The 19,870-nt window shown below is 41.6% G+C and overlaps 1 protein-coding gene across 5 annotated transcripts in view; it reads left to right on the top strand.

Annotated features, from left to right (window-relative positions):
• The first annotated feature begins 2,819 nt into the window (after positions 1 to 2,819).
• Positions 2,820 to 19,870, top strand: part of LOC125432713 (E3 ubiquitin-protein ligase RNF220) — a 98,845-nt gene continuing 81,794 nt past the window's right edge. For 3 of the 5 annotated variants that reach the window (XM_048496579.1, XM_048496580.1, XM_048496578.1), the window contains exons 1-2: positions 14,849 to 14,998; positions 15,743 to 15,785. In XM_048496579.1, coding sequence (XP_048352536.1) covers positions 14,960 to 14,998; positions 15,743 to 15,785 — 82 coding nt within the window. In that variant the 5' untranslated portion in view covers positions 14,849 to 14,959. The other 2 variants (XM_048496582.1, XM_048496581.1) reach the window with 2 other exon arrangements.

The following is a 19,870-nucleotide window of genomic DNA, read 5'->3' as shown; positions in this document are numbered from 1 at the left end:
GACCAATAGTCTGACTGTGTATAATAAGACAGCTTCATGTTTCTTCAATTGGCAGCTAGGAAAGAAATGGAAAGCATACTAGGGAGATTACAAATGACAGACGAAGAGTATAATGTGAGGTGGGGCTTGTTCAGAAAAGACTTTTGTAAATAAGTGGTTGTGAAGAGGAACTTATAGGGAATCAGCAAAATTAGCAGAAAAGAGGAAAAGGCTGATACGACTATTCTTTAAAAAACTAGCAAAATGAAAAGCATACTTAGGAGAAGATAAACAGTAACTGTAAATATCATTATACAAACTGACCAGATAGCAGGGGCAAGTAATAAGAATATGGAATCAGTGCTAGGGTCCGCTAATATTTTTGTTAGAAATTTCTAACAAAAGGGCTGGGTTATTTGCACAAGATCAACCCAGAGACAATCCACAATTAAAATGGCTTGGACTTGCTTCTATGCCACATGAACATGCTCCAAAATGGCAGTTAAATTGTGGGAAGGCAAGTAGTCGACTGCTTTGCTAAAGTTAATCCACACCTCTTTATTTGCATGTACAAAATATACTGGTTCTGAATTTGCCAATCTTTTAAGTTAGCAAAGAACCTATTTTGAATATGAGATATTGTATTATTCATGCAATTGACCAAAGCAGTTCTTGCATTGTAATTATTTTTGTCATTATTATTATTATATTTTGCTTCAAATTGATATTTTGTAGCATTGCTTTTCAGCATGTATATTAATTTTTTCCATTTCCTGTTTTACTGTTCTGTGAAATTTAGTTATTTCTCTTTCTAAATAGTAACATTACATTTCCTTTAAATATTGTCAAAGCATTCTTGTCATTTCCCATAAAACTTTGTTGTGCATAGAATTTATACCTCTCTGCCATTGCTCTGAAGTCTGCAAGGTACTGATAACCTTCACAAATACCAGTAAATTGCTAACTATTTGGCTTTCATAGCCTGCTATAAAAAAAGAGAGAAACATCTGTGTTATTTGGAGTATTTCAGGATATTAAAGAGTAATCTAATAAATAGAATAATGTTTATTAATGTGCCAGCATTTGTAATTACTGAGAGGATCTGTACAACTGAATTGCTCTTTATTACTTAGTGCTTTTCTCCATTGCTTGTATATTGCTACTTTTGCATTAGTGAGCAGTTTGAACTGAGAAAGGTGGACCATAAATAGTTTTTTGTAGGATTTTAATAAGGGGGCATTTTTGAGGCAAGGCCCACCAGCGCAAGAGGCTAAACAGGCAGTGCAATCAACTAATGTATTGTCGAAGGCTTTCATGGCCGGATTCAACTGGTTCTGGTGGGTTTTCCGGGCTGTGTGGCCGTGGTCTGGTGGATCTTGTTCCTAACATTTCACTTGCATCTGTGGCTGGCATCTTCAGAGGTGCATCACGTTAGGAACAAGATTCACCAGACCACGGCCACACAGCCCGGAAAACCCACCAGAACAAATCAACTAAGATTGGCTCCACCCCCAGGAATCCCATCTCCACACCTCCACCATGTTGGCATAGCTCAGGGCATCATGGGAGCTCCAATGGAGAGCTGGGCACTGTGACCAGGTGTCCCAGAGCCTTGCAGCAGCCAGGTACTGGCGGATTTGCCCCTCTGCTGTGCAGGGCAAATCCACTGGCATAAACCCATACCGCCTCCAGAGTTGGATTTGGGGGCCCCCTCTGGATTGTGCTGCCCGTGACTACAAAGTGCTGCTAACTTCTTTGCTAAAGATTTTGTCTATTATTTTCTTTGTTGAAGTGCAAAGATAATTCTGCCCCTTCTGCCATAACATTGAACTTTATCAGATTACCCTTTCATGTTAAAGCTATTGTTAACTTCGTTTATAGCCCACCTTTCTTACTGAGTCTCAAGGCAGATTACAAAATGTGAAAATCAAGACAGGTTACAAAAGCAATTCAGTCACACAGCAAAGACCTCCAATAAACAATGTAGTGGGACTTAAAGTTATTTATATTCATGTAAATTCTAGTAGCCATGACAGTGAAACTAAACAGTATTATGGGAGAGCATTATTCATATGGGTTTGTCACCTATCCAGTCATCCTAATTTTTTTTCAAACTATCTAACATCTTACCTTGTTGTGTGTATAGTATTTTTGCCCTGTTGGCAATAGTTCTTGACAGAAGCGGTACGTACAATCCATCTGTTTATGATATCAGGTGCTGTTATCACGAAAGAGTTCCCATGTGAAGGTAACAGAACTAAATATTACAGCAGTGTTTACCACTAGCATAAATCAGTGAGCTCCATGAAGGTCAAAGGAGGAACATGACCAAAGCACCTTGTCCATAAAGGTCTTATGCAGTCAGTTGCGGAGACACAAGAATGGCTGTTCCCATCCACGTTAGTGATGTAGATGGGTGAAATTTTGGCTTTCTGACTAGCTTCTAGTATTATCCTCTCAAAACTAGCACAGCACATGCCAACCTGACCTAGGAGTTGTCCCTCTCAGTAGTGAAACAATCCAATCCAAAAGGGGAGTGGTACACTAAATGTCCGAAATGAAAGAAATACCATACTACTGTATTATCAAAAATATATTGTTCACGAACACTTAGTAAAACTTTCTACAAATATATTCACTTCACATATACAGTACTTTGAATATTATTCACCATCATAAAGATTACATACACAACTCTCAGAGGTAAGGCTGTTGGTGTTAATGTTTTCCTGATGAGCGTCTATCATCCTTATAACTGTTGCTAGTTTTTTTCCTTGAGAACAAGTAACATTTTGCATTAACTGCCTCTCCACCTCCCCACCCTTCTTTCTCCTACAGTCAATTTTGTTGTCGGCCTCAATCAAGCGAGAAGGAGATTCTCCAACAGCATCACCTCACTCTTCAGATGATATTCATCACTCAGACAGATACCAGGTGAGAGAGAGCTGCCAGAAGAACTCCGTTGATGACTGGAAACCAAAAGCTGCTAAGTGGCTCTACCAATTATTTTAGTGGCAGTGCAAATCCTAATTTCTTCCATTCCAGTAGTAATTTGGGGGTTATAATATTCTATGTGTTCTAGTGTGTATCACTGCATGCTTGGAACCTTGTTGGAAAATTATGTAGTATATGGATGTTGATAATTTGCTAGTGTCCTTAACCCAATATAAGTGTTATCCCTCTGTTTCTGGAAACATGATGACACTTGAAGGAACAATGCGGACTAACACAATTATATGTGACCATTTTTCTTCCTCAAAAGATATCTAGCCAGATTATTTTATTATTGATGTTAATGTGAAAAAGTCACGACCTGTGGGACCTCATACAAAAAACTCTGTAACTCTGAAAAGAAAACTGATTTGACAAATGAAACGGGCTCAGGTATAGCAGTACTGCCCAATTATGTTGGAAATCACTTGGTATTACAATGAATCCCTTGCATATTCAGTATCCACTATTGAAATTAACTCCTTTGTTCCCTATTATATTTTTACATGCTTGGACTTTGGTATTATTTAATTTAAAAAACAGACCTCGTGGGCCGATGCCCACAATATCCATATTTATGGGGTCTGTAGTTTACTAGTTAGAAAGCAGCAATGCAAAACCAGGTCAACGAATCATAGGATGTCACAGTAGTGCTGTATCTATTGAAGGACCAGTAAATGATCAGTCCTGAACTACTGGCATAGTTCACATTATAAATCAGATCTCAGATATCAAAAGTATTCAAACTCATTAAATTTTGCAAAGGTCATATTTTTTAAAAAATACCACTATACTGTATGTTGTCAAATGTAGATAACAGGATTTCTATCATTATTCTTCTCTGCACAATGAAATATTCCTATTTTAATTTTGTTGGGTTTTCATAACAGAAAAGATATGTTTCATGAAGGCTCATGATTTTTGATGCAAAGGCACAATAGAAATTATAATTTTCTTGTATAGGGAGATGGTCCTTTTTAAAAATTGGAGCTATTTATTCTACTTTAGAAATTACAATCCAGAGCAGTACAAAACAACTGTAATGCTTAAGAAGAATATGAGTTTGGCTAGGAAAATACACAGACATCAAAGTTAAATCCCCTATAAGTGCCATTCCAATAGAAAAATTCTTCCCTTGACTCCAAGGGCTACTAGCTGAGCTCTCCATGTTCTGGATGCATGCCCTGATTATATATTTCTTTAAAACTGCAGTGCTGGTAATTTTGTGACATTTATGATCTGTTGGAAAATATACTATATACTAGCGAGGGTCTGGCAAAGAAATTTCTGCTTCTATGGTTATGCTGCAAGCAATTTTGCTAAGGATGGACCAACAAGCTTTAAGAATAGATGCAGATCATCACAGTATACTTACAAATGACCACTTTGTGGTTAACTGATACCTACCCCTGCATTTTATAAAGCATTTGAAAAGCTGGTTATTCTAAGACTATATGTAATGTATGATCACCACTAGGACTTACAGCCAGATGACAGTATGAGTTGCCCATTCTGAAGCATCCCAATTGGAATTGGGATTATGGTGTGGCGGAAACAAGGACTTCAGCTCCTCCTGCCCCATTTTCCTGACCATGGGATGTGATTTGCCCATGAGGTGGCAGCATGTGCAGCCCCCCAGACATGGAAAATGGCACTTGCACAGCCCTTTTGAGTGCGTAGTGTGATGGGAAAGGGAATTCATTCATTCATTCAATTTATATTCCATCCTCCCCAACTCAGGGTGGCTCACAACATTTTAAAACAACTAATTAATACATAAAATCAACAACTTACTTATAAAAACAGACTAAAACCACTAAAATCAAAATGATGAACTTTGCCAGCAAATTGATGAAAATTGCCAGCAAATTTGTTTCTTCCCTGCACAAGAGCTTCACAGGCCAATTCTGCACGGGCTGGAATCACCGATTCTGGCCCAGTAAAACATTGTTTGGAGGGGGACTGTTTGTGCAGGCGGTGCTGCCAAAACGGTGCAGCGCCGCTCTTTGCCCCCCCCCCCCCCCCCAAATGATGTATTCCAACCTTGCTCGGGGAGCGAGGTTTTTGGAATACGCCGGCTTCCATCCAGTACCGAGCGAACAGCACCGGGTGGAAGCCAAGGTATTCCCTGCGCTCAGAGGCGTTCCTCCCATTTGGCAAAGTGGGCAGCTGCCCAGGGCGCGACCTTGTGGTGGGCGACAAAATTGCAAGTTCATTTGTGAAGGATTTTGTGTTTTCAGTGTTTTTTCTGTTTTTGGCCTGCAGGGGGCGTGGATTTTAGGCTAGCAGCACCAAAATTTCGGGGACTTTTTGGGAGACTCTCCTGATGATATGACCCAGGTTTGGTGAGGTTTGGTTTAGGGAGTCCAAAGTTATGGACTCCCAAAGGGAATGTCCCATCCCCCATTGTTTCCAATTGGAGCTAATAGGAGATGGGGGCTATGCTTTTGAGGGTCCATAACTTTGGACCCCCTGAACCAAACTTCACCAAACCTGGGTGGTATCATCAGTAGGGTCTCATGAAGATACTCTGAAATTTTGGTACTGCTATCTTAATAATTGCACCCCTGACAACAGGCACCCCTAAATTTCCCCCGATTCTCTTTTTAAATCCACTCCCTTCCTGCCAATGCTTGTTTTCTTTCTTTCTTTTATTCTCTCAATGCCTAATAAAGATTGTTGTTGTTATTGTTACTATTATTATTATTAAATCCACCCCCTTTGGCATGGATTTAAAGGGAGAATCTGAGATCCCCAGTTTTAACATTGAAAGAGATGCTGTTTCGGGGGGGGGATCCAACCCAAAATAGCATCACTTTCAGTGTTGTTTAAACTGGGGACCCCAGATTCTCCCTTTAAGGTGGATTGAAAAGGAGAATCTGGGCTCCCTAGTTTAAACACCATTGAAAATGATGCTGTTTGGGGGTGGATTCCAGCATCATTTGTTTAAGCTAGGGAGCCCAGATTCTCCTTTTAAATCCACCTTAATGGGAGAATCTGGGGTCCCCAGTTTAAATAACATTGAAAGTGATGCTGTTTTCCCCAATTGTGGGGACTGAATAAACACCATAAAATGTTTTCATAGCAGTAATAAAACATTTTGAAAGCATTCTGAAAATGTTTTCCAAAAAATATTTCTGCTGTGTGGCATGGCCCATTGCTGTGTTCAGATTTGTGAGTTGAATGATGTTCTATAATGTGATGGTGACTTTGAAATGATCTGGTGTAAAAAAATCATTGCTTGGTCATGCTGGGGGAGGGTGGCTGACTATGGGGGGGGGGCATCAAACTCAGGTTTTGCCCAGGGCTCCAGCTTGCCTAGGTACGCCTCTGCCTGCGCTGGCCTCAAATGCCTCCTTACCTTCTCCTGGCTTCCGTCGCTCTGTGGAGGCCAGGGGACATGCCTCGTGGCCTCCGTCCCTGCAGTTGTCGCTCTGGCCATGGGGGTGTGTTCCCTGGCCTCCACAGATCGACAGAAGCCAGAAGGAGGTAAGGAGGTGTTGGGGGGGCTACGCGGCTGTGTGGAGCCTACTCCACCAGCTGCGCAGCCAGCGTGGCCATTCATGTGAACAGCCCGGGGCTCGTATCGGCATGAATCATGCCAAGGCAGCTCCACTGCTCTGGCCATGCAGAAACAGCCTTAGACTCTACTCATTCCAACAGTTCTGCAAAACTAGAGGTCACCCATTATCTCCTAGAGATTGCCACCACAGAGCCTGTTCCCTTGTATCAAAGGTATTCAGCTTTGCTGCTGTTCCCAAAAAGAATCGGAGGTCTATCTTGGACTTAAAATTTCTGAACAAATTTGTTGTGTACAAAAAACAAAACAAAATGGAGACACTAAAGTTTTGTCAGAAGAGCTGAGATCTGCCGTCCGCTGGTTGGAAGCCTAGTATCAGGTGCTCTGTGGGTGAGGTCTGTTGCCTGTGTTGTCTAAGTTTTGGCCCTGAGGGACTAACAGTTGGATCTGATGGATCACTTTGACTTGGACCAGGCAGGTCTTATAGAATGTGTGGAATTTGGGAAGAGTTATGTAGTTGTGAAAGGACAGAGAGTAAAATCCCCTACTGTTGCCTGTCCTCATTCTTGGAGGGGGAAAGTATAGCCTTCTCTTTATCCCTGGTCTCTATAAGGATATCACCATATCTCTATCCTCTATAACAGTGATGGCGAACCTTTTCGAGGCCGAGTGCCCAAACTGCAACTCAAAACCCACTTATTAATCGCAAAGTGCCATCACGGCAATTTAACCTGAGGTTTTCGTTTAGAAAAACCGGTTGGCTCTGAGGCGCGCGTTACTCAGGAGTAAGCTTGGTGGTAGTCGGTGGCTTTGCTTTGAAGCAACCGTGCAACTCTTCCAACAGGTGAATTACGACCCTAGGAGGGTTTACTCAGAAGCAAGCCACATTGCCAGCAACCACGCTTACTCCCAGGTAAAGGATAGCGCTTTAGTTCTTTGCATGAAAATCAGTGGGGTTTAACAGCGCTTAACAGGGTTACCTACACTGCTTCCCCAAAAGTAGGTCTTCGTTTTAATGCTAATAATGGAGCCCAGCGGCCCAGGCCAGCCTAGATGTGTGGGGGGGAGGACGACTCTGTTTGCCCGTGCCCACAGAGAGGGCTCTGAGTGCCACCTCTGGCACCTGTGCCGTGGGTTCGCCACCACTGAGTTAAGGCCATCCGGGGAAAAGCCCGCTTGCCGTCTCCCTCCGAACAGACTGGGTTCCACGCTGTCCAAATCTGGATCAGATCCTTCGAGGTCTCGTCTTCCCCAGCGGTTCCCAATATTGGGATTCCACGTAAAGGGAGTCGGCCAGCTATTTCTATGCAACTGTCCAAATGCATCCACCCTGGCTCAGCGTTTCATATCTGCTTCATGGTGCCGGCACTGCCTTTGGATACCGGGGCTGCGTCTTCCAGAGATGCGCATAAATCTCTAGGAAAAAAGGAACACAAAATGCTCTAGACCAGTGATGGCGAACCTTTTCGAGACCGAGTGCCCAAACTGCAACCCCAAACCCGCTTATTTATCGCAAAGTGCCAACATGGCAATTTAACCTGAATACTGAGGTTTTAGTATAGAAAAAACAGTTGGCTCCGAGGCACGCATTACTTGGGAGTAAGCTTGGTCATAGTCGGTGAAAGCTTTGATTTGAAGCAACTGTGCAACGCTTCGAACGGGTGAATCACGACCCTAGGAGGGTTTACTCAGAAGCAAACCCCAGCAACCAAGCTTACTTCCAGGTAAAGGATCACGCTTTCGTTCTTCCCATGAAAATCAGTAGGATTTAACAGCGCTTAACAGGGTTACCTACACTGCTTCCTCAAAACTAGGTCTTAAGGTTTAATGCTAATAATCTCCCTGAAATAATTACACTATTAGCACATTAAAAAACTCTGTGCACGTGTGCCCACAGAGAGGGCTCTGAGTGCCACCTCTGGCACCCATGCCATAGGTTCGCCACCACTGCTCTATAAGGATATCACCAGGGTATCGCCATATCATCCCCGAAGCAAGACCATGTGACAACATTAGCTTTGGAAATAGCATCCACAGTCCAATCCTTTGGCCATAAATTCCTCCTTGACCTTGCAATGGAGGCCATAGAATTGAAACTGGCATCAATCATGGAGGTTGGAGCTCTCTGTAGTCTAGAGAGGTAGCTAGTGAGCTACCTTGATAGTTTCCCTTAAGAGTTTGCAGACCCACAAAAAGGAGACACTAACTTTGAGGGAGGGTGGCAGCTGAAGCTGTAATAGCATAGGCCATCACTTTATGAGCACTGCATGAGGCTGCCTCCCTTTTTAAACTGTGGAATCCTTTAAGAAACTTTTCCCCTCTTTGGGTAAGGTCATGTCTGAAGTGAGACAGACTACCGGGGCATCTACCACAGGAATTTTGAGGAGAGAAGAAATCTTTGGTAGAAAGGAGTATAACTTTTCCGATGTGGAAGTGCTGACCTGAAGGTTCACTGCCTTCCTCCTTGACCATTTTAGAGAAAAAGTAAGCAAAAGGAAAAATAGAGCCTATGGTTTTGGACATACCCAACACTTTTGTGACCTGACCCTCAATCTCATCAGGCTCTTTATCTCCCTTGAGGTGTAAAGTTGCAGGATCTTTAGGACCCTGTAGAGTAATGGCAGCCACTCATAATGAGAAAACATTCTGTGAGACCCGGCCTGCTGAAGAGGCTCTTCATCCAGTAGTTCTACTTCCTCCCTGTCTAAGGTCGATTACCCACGGTCAATTAATCGCGTGATACGTGAAATATCATGGTTTCAGCAAGAACTCCTCACTGATTAACTGCCGAACATGGATTTGTCCCGGTTCTGGTGCTCCCTCTCCCCCTTGTCACGTGTTTTTTAAGAACCTACATGGAAGTGCTCCTTTTTAAAAACACATGCCGAAGCCAGATCGCTGGGGAGATTCAGGGGTTGAATGTACGTTTTCCCACTGTTGGGAGTGATGTGGAGCCTTCCAGCCAATCAGAGTGCAGTGGGCTGTGTGTAATGCGTGCGCAGCCCTTTCTTTTGTTTTAGTGCCGGTGGCAGCTATGTTGAAACGTGCTTGCATAGAACATGATTTCTGTGCCAACTGTAAACTAAAATTAGACTTTCGTGCCAGTGCAGCTGCATGGGTAGAGTGCCGAAAATAGTCGAAGCCGCGCATAAACAAAGCTTAGCGTGAAAAACAGCTATCGTTCTATCTATGCATGTGTGTGGTGACATAGCTGCGCATTAAAAAAGGTTTTTTAAAAAATCCCGCCCCAACACAGTGCAACAGCCAATCAGGATGAGGAAAAACCACCTCTGAGCAGATTGTGCATTCGCACGATCGTGGGGAGTGTTGCATTGCTCGAAACTGCGATAGACATTGAGGTCTTCACTAGACACACACTGCAGTGGGGAGGGAGAAACCACAATGAAAAGGTGCTGTTTCTTTTGAAACCTGGTTGTATCCACCTTTAATTTCTCAGTGGGGAAATCACATTAGTCAGAGCGCTCAGAATCAGGGTTGTAAATCTCCCCAAGCTGGGAAGACCTTGGAGATGAAGTGTGAGAGGATGAAGCGGGGAGGAGTTTTGTGCCACTTTAGTAGGCCAAAAATTTTTTTGGGTGATCTGAGCCTGGCCCTTAAAGAGTCCTTGACTCCCTGAGTAAAATGCCTTTTAGGGCAAATATGGGGGGGGGGGGCACATCTGAAGAGTGGCACCTCTTTCTCCCTTGAGACTGCTCTGTTCTGACATTCTTGTAATTTAGAAAGTTGGTCAGCCATTACAGAAAACCCAGTCGGGCAACCATGGTGTCTCCACCTCCTCCCAAAGGGCCAGGGAAGCAAGATTGACCTGCACACTCTAATCAGTTTGCGTTTGTCAACAAAGAATGCATGGGGAGGAGCATGAAAGTTCTTGCAGCTTCTGAAGCGCTCTCAGTTTCAGTCTGAAGCTCTGCTGTGGACACTGTGAGCCCTCTGTTGTCCAACATGATAACTAAGTCTCCTATTAGTGTGCAAGTTATATCAAATTCAGGCAATTAAGATGCAAACGACATAGCTGCAAGGGTTTCTGGGCAGCTAGTCACTTCAGCAGAGGTGCAGGTGAAACGAACAAACAAGGATTTTTTCCCAACACAGACAATAGAGAAGAAAACACATGGTAAGGCACAAGAAGGGAAAGAAAAAATGACCAAAAGGAACTCTGTTGTCAAAAAAGGCCAGAATGCAATCAGAACTCCTTTAAATTCTGCAAAGGAGGCAGGAAAAGAACTGAAGAAGGAGGTACTCCTCTCCTCAGGGCCATGAAGAAAAGGACCAAATATCCTGACTCTAAGGAATGTGGGAAAATGATAGGAATTTCCTCCTCTCCTCAAATAAGAATAAGCAATCCTAAGTAGGTGTACTCAAAAATGTTCTTGGGACTTATTCCCAGGAAAATGTTTTTAGGATTGCATCTTGTGCATATTAGTACCTAGTTGCACCTATATAGTTGGCTCAGTCTAAGTGAACAAGTAAGGGGATTAAACCTTATTAAACTCAGCATAAATAAACATGGACAGCTAAAAAGTGTGTGGAACAACCAGTTGCCAACAGCCTGTGTTTCCACTATAGTGTGTGAAACAAGAATTATCTTGTTCTCTGATGCAATGCATTGTAGCATACAACTCTTGAAGCCTTGCCTATGTACAGAATATCAGTCAGTCAGCTGATATGTCTTCATTGGGTACATAACTTCAACAGCCAGCTGCTCCTGCTGTCTCGTGGACAGTGTGTCAGGCACAGTTTGTAACAGAAAAAAAGCAAGTTGAACTGTTCATGCAAACTTGCTAAGAATTATTTGTGACTGAATGTAGCATGGAGCAGAGATCCATTTAAATCTGTGCTCAGAAATGTCATTCCTGTCTGCTTTTCAAACTAGTGTTGACGGGACAGTTCCCTTCTCAAACAGAGCTTTTAGCCTTTAGGGAATTAAAGGTGGAATAACTAGACCAGATAATTCTGACATGGTTGCACTATAAAAACATTGCTTGCATTTGGTCTTGCAGAAAAAGACCAATTTAGCTTTCTTTAGTTCAGGTTGCATGCTTAAAAACTAGTAGTTAACTGTGGTCCATTCAGTTCTAACCTCTCCACAGAAAAGGGAAATACACCATTACTTATGTTATTTATGTACCGGTTTAAACCAAAACCATATAGCTCCACCTATGCTTGATTAAAATGAGAAAGCAACAGCTCAAACAACATGTGAAGCTGGAATTTTGTGACTAGAACTCCCAATGTGTTCTTTGGCCCTAAAATTTAGCTGTGGGAGCCCAATATGAATTGGGCTGAGGAAGGAATTTTTTTAAACTCTTCCTATCCCTTGCATTGTTTCCCTAATTGAAATTTTCCCCTGCTGCTTTTACCTCTTTTGGAGAAAGAAGATAGGCACAGTACAGTTATCTATCTTTTTACATTATCAGGGTTTAAAAGTGGCTCAGGGAGGGATATTCAATTGGAACAGTGTTGTGGGGGAATGAGTTAAAACCCTCTTCCTAGCACTGGACCTAACCCATATCATATACAAATCACCTGCTTTATAGGTCCCCAATCCATGTTGTGAGTTCCAATCACAGGACTCTAACAACATGTGCAGCTTGACCCTAGTATGAATATCTTTGTAGCGTTAAGCAGAAAATAATGGGAACAGATTCTGTAGCAACTGAAATTTTCCCCTTTGCAATTGCAGTTCAGACCCTGGAGCCTTATATTGCTTCTAGAGACAGGAAATGAAACTGGCAGTTACATTTTTTGAGTGATCAAGTTAGAAAAATGCTAACGGCAGTGTAGTTGAATAGTGGAAATGAAGGAAAGCAGAGATGCAGGTAGGTAAATGAGATGTTTGAAGTTGTTTTGGCTGCATTAATCTTTTTTTAAAATAACATAAGGATGGCAGCATGGCTTTTGAAAATGGGATTTTTGCTCCATGTCCTTTCTTCCTAGTTCTATGTGCTTGAATAGGATTAATGACATGACTGTTTCCTTATAAAGAAAGAAAGAACAGTGTTAAAGAGTGTTAAAGAGTGTTAGCATCTATTTCTTTAACATAGAAAATCATTTTAGGTGAGATTCTGGATAATATAGAATATTCATATTTTTAACTGTAATAAATATGAAAGGATGATGCTCAGCACTAGACAGTCTGGCCCCAATATTCCAGACCTGGGTTTTGGGCAGTAAATAGAATGGAGCAGCTTTGTAAGAGTGCAGTCTGCCTGCAGAAGAACCCATTAAAAATCAGATCTCACCATCTCCCTACTTGCATCCCAGGTCTGTGGGGGGGAGGGGGGAGCACTGGGGCAAGGAAAGGAACCATTCTCATTCAGCCCACTTACATTCTACCCATAACAGAATTAGTAGCCTATGTTTTTCCCCGTAGAAATATAGTCGTATTCAGTCACTTCATCTTTCACAAATATTGCTAGTGTTTCATAGTATGATCCCTAAAAATAACTGATGCATTATCTTCACTATTATACACCCTCATTTTTGCCACAAGTATATATAGGGAAGTACAAAATACATTTTTTTCAGGTTTGTGCTGGCTTGTTTTTTATAAGCCCTGCTTTTCAATCCTTCAACTCAAATTCTTAACACAAATATTCTTGGAAGATGTGCTTAAACAGTACAGTGTGAAAGAATTCCCAGTGGTACCCCTAAACTCTAAGATATTTTTTCAGCATTTTGTACCCAGAAAGATGAAGACTAGTAAATTGTTGATGTGCTAGGTTCTTGCTGGAGTCACTGAGGGATAGTCTGTTGGTAACTCAAGTGCATCAGATAATGTGGATGAAGCTTCTAAACAAGAGGTTAATAAAACACTCACATAGCAAACTCAGTGTACTAGAACGAAGCTGCCAGCCGAGACTGCTTGAAGCAAGCAGGCTGCTTTTTCACACTCTCTTCTCGAAAAATCAGTAATATGTATTTTACTACAAGTTCAGTCTCTCAACATCTGTGATATGTAGCAGCAGCTGATTAGGGGTGCAAGGTGTACACCTGTGTATATCTGGATTGCAGTCCTCCCTTATGTACAGATTGGATTTATAGAAAAGCGTAGGGGAGTGCAATATACTGAAGTAATTCAGAGGTCTAGGAGAAAACTTTTGAAAAGGCTTACAAATTTTAAAGGGTTGATGGGGTTAGCAATTGAGGTCTCAGGACTGCATTACTGTAACACATTTGGCTTTAAACACTTATATAACCTTGATGGCTTCAGCAGGATTGTTTATCAGATCAAAGTGAAGCGCTTTCCTAAGTGTATGCAGGATCTAGACCACTCAACCTAAAGACCACTCAACAGATTTCTCCTTGCAACCACTGACTGAGTTCAAAGCCATAAAATAATACAATAATACATTTGTCCACTATGATTTTGTTCTTGGAAAGATATTTATCTTCATATTGCCCTCACGGAGAGCTTCTGTTCACCAGAGCTGAATGCTGTCAGACTGTTCAGATTGCTTAAGCCTAAATGATTCCTGTACTAGAATATATATTTTGCCATTCCAGTTGCTATAATTATTGCTATTTAGAACTTCAGAAAAGGACTTTTCACAGTTTGTCGAGCCTGCGGTCTCTCAATTTCTTGGATCCAATTATTATTATATGTAAAAAAATCTAAGCCATTTCTTATTATAGTGACAAGACACATCTTTATATATGGAGCTAATTTGTTATTTTAAAAAGGCTGCATTTCCAACTTATTGCAACTTGTGCAAGGAGCTAGCTTCATAAGTGCACCTGGATATCAGTTCTGGGTCATTATCTTTACCCGTATTATTTTATAGGCTTCTTAATGTTCCAAATAATGTGACTCTTTGCTGTGTAAGCAAGTCTGGAAAATGGTCACCAAAGTGATACAGAATACCGAGTTGGCTTCCTTTTGCAAGACTCAAGGTAGTTACACTACAGCTGCCAGTTTCAGATCCTGAAAGCGTTCCTGCAGAAGGGAGAATTTTACGTGCTGAGGCTTCTTTCCCACCATCACTGCTGCAGCGACGAGGGAAGTCACACCAGGCAAATTTCTTCTTAAAGCTCTTCAAAATACAGGCAACCGTTCAGAGCGAGAGCCATCCCAAAGTCTCCGAAGAGAGGAGTCGCTCTCCTGAGGAGTGAGGGCTGATGCTGTCGCTTTACGCTCAGGAGTTACGTCGCGGAGCACCAGCCACGTTTCTGGAGTCCAGATGTGGCGCCCCGATGTTGCTTTGCCTTGCCTGAACCGGTGGTATTAACGTGATCGGCGTGAGGTCGCTTTGTAATGGAGACCCCGAATTCCCAACGGCGCTAAGCCTGGCGGTTGCTATGAGAACCGCTTCTTCCTGAACTCTCACCCCGCGCAGGCCGCAGCGACGTCTCGTCACATGACTGAAACAAACATGGCGGCGGCCGTTGTGGCGGGGCTCTGATTGCAGGTGCTGGGGCCATTGCCCGCATCCGCCCTCATCCCCGGACATGCAGAGCGAAAGAAGGGAGCCCGGTGGCCGGGAGGAGGTGCGGACGGGGCGCGTTTGAGGGGAAGGGCCGCCCTTGCGCGAAAGCCGGTCATAGCTAAGGGTTGTTTGCATTCAAAACGGGAGTTGGGCCGCCCACCTTGAGGCGGGAGTGGTCTGTTTACATCTAAAGGGTAAACGTTGACAAGGCTGTTTTCTAATGAAGGGTTGGGGGACATCTTTCTGGCGGCGTGAGAACGAGGGTTTTTTTTACATCAAAACGGGAGAGCCAGCCGGAAGGGGGAGCGGGCCAAATCAGGGACGGGTCGTTTGACATTGATATATAGAAAGAAAAGTTAAATATTACGTTTGTATAGAAACATCATGGTTTTGCTAGAATTAGGTAGCACGGTACATACTGAGCCATTTATAGGTCTTGCTGAGGGCTTATGGTGTAAAGGGATGGTTATGGAGCCTAGCAAGGGATTTAAGTAGACAGTGTTTGTTTACAGGAAGGGTGTTCTCAATGTTTGGGCTTAATGTGATGAAGAGGAAATGTGGGTTTTTCTGTATTGGCTGGAGGAGGTTGCAGGGTGTGTATGTTACACAGTTTAAACAGAGTAAAGGGAAGTATTCCAGGTAAGGTTAGTTTGAGTGAAAAAGTTGGTGTATGTTTTTTTTTTAAATTCAAGCATGCTTCAAGATTGTGTATAAGACTGAGATAAATCACCCTATTCATTGACGGGATACTAATGAACTTTTTCCTTTGTTCCTCCCCCCTTCCTCCCCCCCCCGCCCCCTGCAGACCTTTCTCCGAGTGAGAACAAACAGGCAGACCCGACTGAATGGTGAGAGTGGTAAAAATTATGTATCACGTTATTTCTGTCTTTTAGGATGGTGACTAAAAGCATTAGGCTTTAGAGAGTCTAATGTGCAAGGGCTGGGCATATTTCTAGAGGAGACCTTATCAGTGCCTAAAGTAGTTGGATTAATGTTTCCTTTGGCTGTGATGAGCCTGGTCTTTCAAACAGCCTTGTGTTGCTTACTTTCCTTGGAATTGTGTTCAACTCTGAAGCCTAATTCTAGATCAGTTATTTCCCTATAACAAGAAGCATATTCACAACCATCAAATGCTCTCTTGGAACAGCTGTAGTATCAAGTTATAATATCTCACTTGATTTTCATTAACTTGATAGCTTGATTATTTGTAACTCTTTAGTTGACTAAAGTGTTGTGCATGTGTGTGCGGACACATTTGCATATGCACATAGTCATAGTTTTCAGAACTTTTGATGTTATGATTAATTTCTACCATTCTGTGAACTGCTAATTCAGTTTGTTTTGAAGGTTATATGTCATAATAGCTGAAAATACTGCATAGGTATTCATGTGGGGAAAAACTGCATAGGTATTCACTGTGGGAATTCATATTCAAAGATTAATGTGAGTTGTTGGCTTGAATCCTACTTAAAATTTCTGTGGGGGGAGGGGAATTTTTTGCTGATCTTCCCCAGTACCATGGGACTTTTCTAATTTTCCCCAACATTATTTCTGAGGGTCCACTGCCTCACAAGAGCAATATTTCGAAAGGGAGAATGAGCTAAAGGCCCCTAACACTTGTGTAGATTCTCAACCAAATATTTTACTAATCTTTCTGTCATTTGTAATACATAAAAATAAAGGAATTCCCTATTATCCATAATTCTATCAATAAAAATTCAGGCATTCAAAGTCAGCAATAACATTGTATGAAAGAGGGAAATTCTTTATTGCCAAGTAAACTTTACAGCTGTAAGATCTGTGGAACATGTCATAAAGTCTGTAAGAAAGAGCTTTTGGAACAGTAGTAATCAAGATTGAGGGTTGAATTCCATCAATTTATCATCTCCCAAATATTCCCCTGGATCTCTCGGAGTGGCTGCTGAAGTTCTTTTGCTAAAATACTAACTTTTTAAATAAGTTCTCACAAGAACTGTTACCACTGTTTTGACTACACCAACCCGCCTAAAACATTTCATACTATTTTCTAAACAATTGTGAGTATTCAATGTATAATCTCTTTTTGCATGTTGGTATTTTCATAATAATCTTAGTAGCTATGTTAGTTGAAGTGATCTTACATCTTTATAAAACTAAAGTTTTAGAATTTTAAGGATCAGACTAGAACTTGCAGTTCAAGTTCTATATTGCTGTGCTTGCAGTCTGAGTCACATGATGTGCAAGATTGAGTGCTAGAATCTAGTCCAGTAGTACCTTAAAGACCAACAAGATTTCCAGGATTTTGAGAACAAATGTTCCCTTTGTCATCCAACGATGAGAGCTTTGATTCCTAAACCTTATATTCTGGAAATCTTGTTGATTTTTAAGGTGCCACTGGACACAACTATAACTCTTCTACTGCACGTGAACACTGCTACCCATCTGCAGCAATGTTATACAAGATTAAGGTTTCTTTGTTGCCTTCCCCCCATCTGATATCTTTTTGGCACCTCTTCTGAACTCAGTCCATATGTCCTAAACATACTTAGGGGGAGACATTGTTGTTAGTCAAGTGGGTCAGCCTATCAATGATTCTGCTTATTTGTCAAAGACTTACAGTATATTAATAGTTCAGATTCCTCTTGTTGGAGACAGTTTTGCATTTCTCAGTGTTTATTTTGGAAATTGTAATATGGCCACATTGTTTCACAGCAGTTGGGTGGCTGGCAACAGTAACTCATGAGCAAGACTGTCTTTGTTTCCTCTACTACATCAAGTCTTCTTCTCCAGGTAGCTTTTTGCAGAGGTTTGCTTAAAGGCTCTTTGAAGGTCTGTGTGCAGTATTATGCATGATATGTTCTTTAATTGTTTTGAATTCACTCAGGAGAATTCCAGATAAGATGGAACTTCTCTATGCAGAAAATTATTTTCAGAAAAAGAGAGAGGAAGGAAGGGGTTGTATATCTGTAACACATAAAAGCTACTATAAAGAGAATGGGAAATTCTGTTGTCTGTGGCAGTGGCATACAAAAAGAGAAAAATTGTTTCAGTTACAGGAAGAAAGATGAGCGAATAGAAAACTTGCTTAACAAAATATTTTGTAGAATCACCATTTGGTCCTATAAGCTGAACAAACATGTGGCTTGTGCAGAATTAGAACTGTTTCTGCCAGGTAGAAGAGAAAGATAGATTAGTTGGGTGTCTCCATCAGCTATATTAAAAATATATATATATGAAGAAGTTAATGTTTGTGCCTTTGGCAGATTCCACATGGACTAAAAACAGCAGTGTGAAAACGGTGTGAAAGGTTTTACACTGTTTTCACACCACTGTTTTTGGCCCACACGGAATCCGCCTTAGTTTTAAATTCCTTGGTTGTTCCCTCCATTGGTGGATTTCCCTAATGACACAAGAAGTCAAACATAAATAGTAAAAGAGCTGTATGTTGGCCAGTTCTTCAAATCTCTTGGATTGTAGAAAAGATGTGACAACCTTCTAAATGAAGCGAAGCTTTGTGATGGTTTTGTTATGTTCCCTTTGTGTAACATTCAAAACCTTCTGCTGTCAATGATAATAGCTAATGACATATTAAGACTTTTATACTTTTAATTGTGGACATTTTGTTAGGAACAACTTCCCAGTCCTTTCAACAGTGTGACATAAGCCCCACCTTCCCAACCTCTATGTATGGACATATGGAAAAGATTCAAAGGCTCCAAAGCTGAATGGTTGGCCATTCCAGAACTAAACGCTAGGGAAGACAAAACCTGTAGAATATCAAAGGGGATTCCAAATAAAAAGTGTGATACAGTTCTAAAAATAACACCAGTTCTAGACCAGCAGTTCCCAAGATGGGATACAGATATTCCCAGGGGTATGCACCAGAGCGGTTGATATACATGAAAAAAATATGTAATGAGTTTGCTAATATGGGAGTACAATTTTAGGAAAATGGGTTGCCAAGGGGTATGTGAGTGAAAAAATGGTTAGGAACCACTGTTGTAGACAGTTGTCTTCAGTGCATTATCCTATGCGTTATAATTTACAAGTGGCAATAGAATAAGGAGATGTTTCACCTTCTGCTTCAGTGGCGTATCTGCATAAATTACAGTTATAGCTGAAGATTTGGTGAGAAAAAAGGCTCTTATACAGCGCTCTAGGCCAGACTGTTTTTGCTATGTCTGATGTCCTCTTGCATTAATGGTCTTTAATCCAAACTACTAAAATGTTTTCTATGCCAAACCGTTTATATATAAATGGGTCATTAGAGTATGTGAGATACATATTCCCACTCCGACCAGGAGGAAAGATGCAAGTCCCATGCAAGGATGCTCAGACAGTTTTTCTGAATTTGAGAACTGAATATTTCAGCTCAGGAGGTGTTTGTTTCCATTTGCCTGGATGTGTTTCAAGACTAGACGTAACCTCAAAATTCACAACCAAAATGTAGTATTATCCAGAATCACCAGTCATCACTGGAGACTTGAACTTGGAACATGAAGGCAGTTTTGACCAACCTATAAAACTGGATCAGGGAAGGGCTCATGTTGATAATTACAAGCAAGCAGCACTGGGATAAGAAGCTTGCTGGTGTCCAGTACAGAATGCAAGCAGAATTTTTAGCATATATAAATGCGTGGGTCAGACATGACACAGATCAAAGGGAAGGCTCACATGAATTTCAAAGCATATTGTCACCCAAGAGAATCTCCACACTTGCTTCTAGAAGACAAGGATCAGCTGACTACACTCAAAGATGATGGCAGGCAAAGCATGCTAAGAACAGATCCCGCAAACTCACGAGAAGCCTGGCTGTTTTCTAGAAGGACTTTCTGTCCTCTGCAATAGATAGCCATAGTTAAACAGAAACACAAGTGTTGCTGGCTACTTTAACATAGCAACCTTCTAGCAGGTTTTTCTCCTATGAAAGGAATTCAGATACTTTGGACCAACA

This window comes from Sphaerodactylus townsendi, linkage group LG05 (genome assembly GCF_021028975.2).
Source record: "Sphaerodactylus townsendi isolate TG3544 linkage group LG05, MPM_Stown_v2.3, whole genome shotgun sequence".
In the NCBI taxonomy this organism is placed as follows: Eukaryota; Metazoa; Chordata; class Lepidosauria; order Squamata; family Sphaerodactylidae; genus Sphaerodactylus; species Sphaerodactylus townsendi.
The sequence above is the reverse complement of the archived record's forward strand: the minus strand, read 5'-3'. Positions and strand labels throughout refer to the sequence as shown.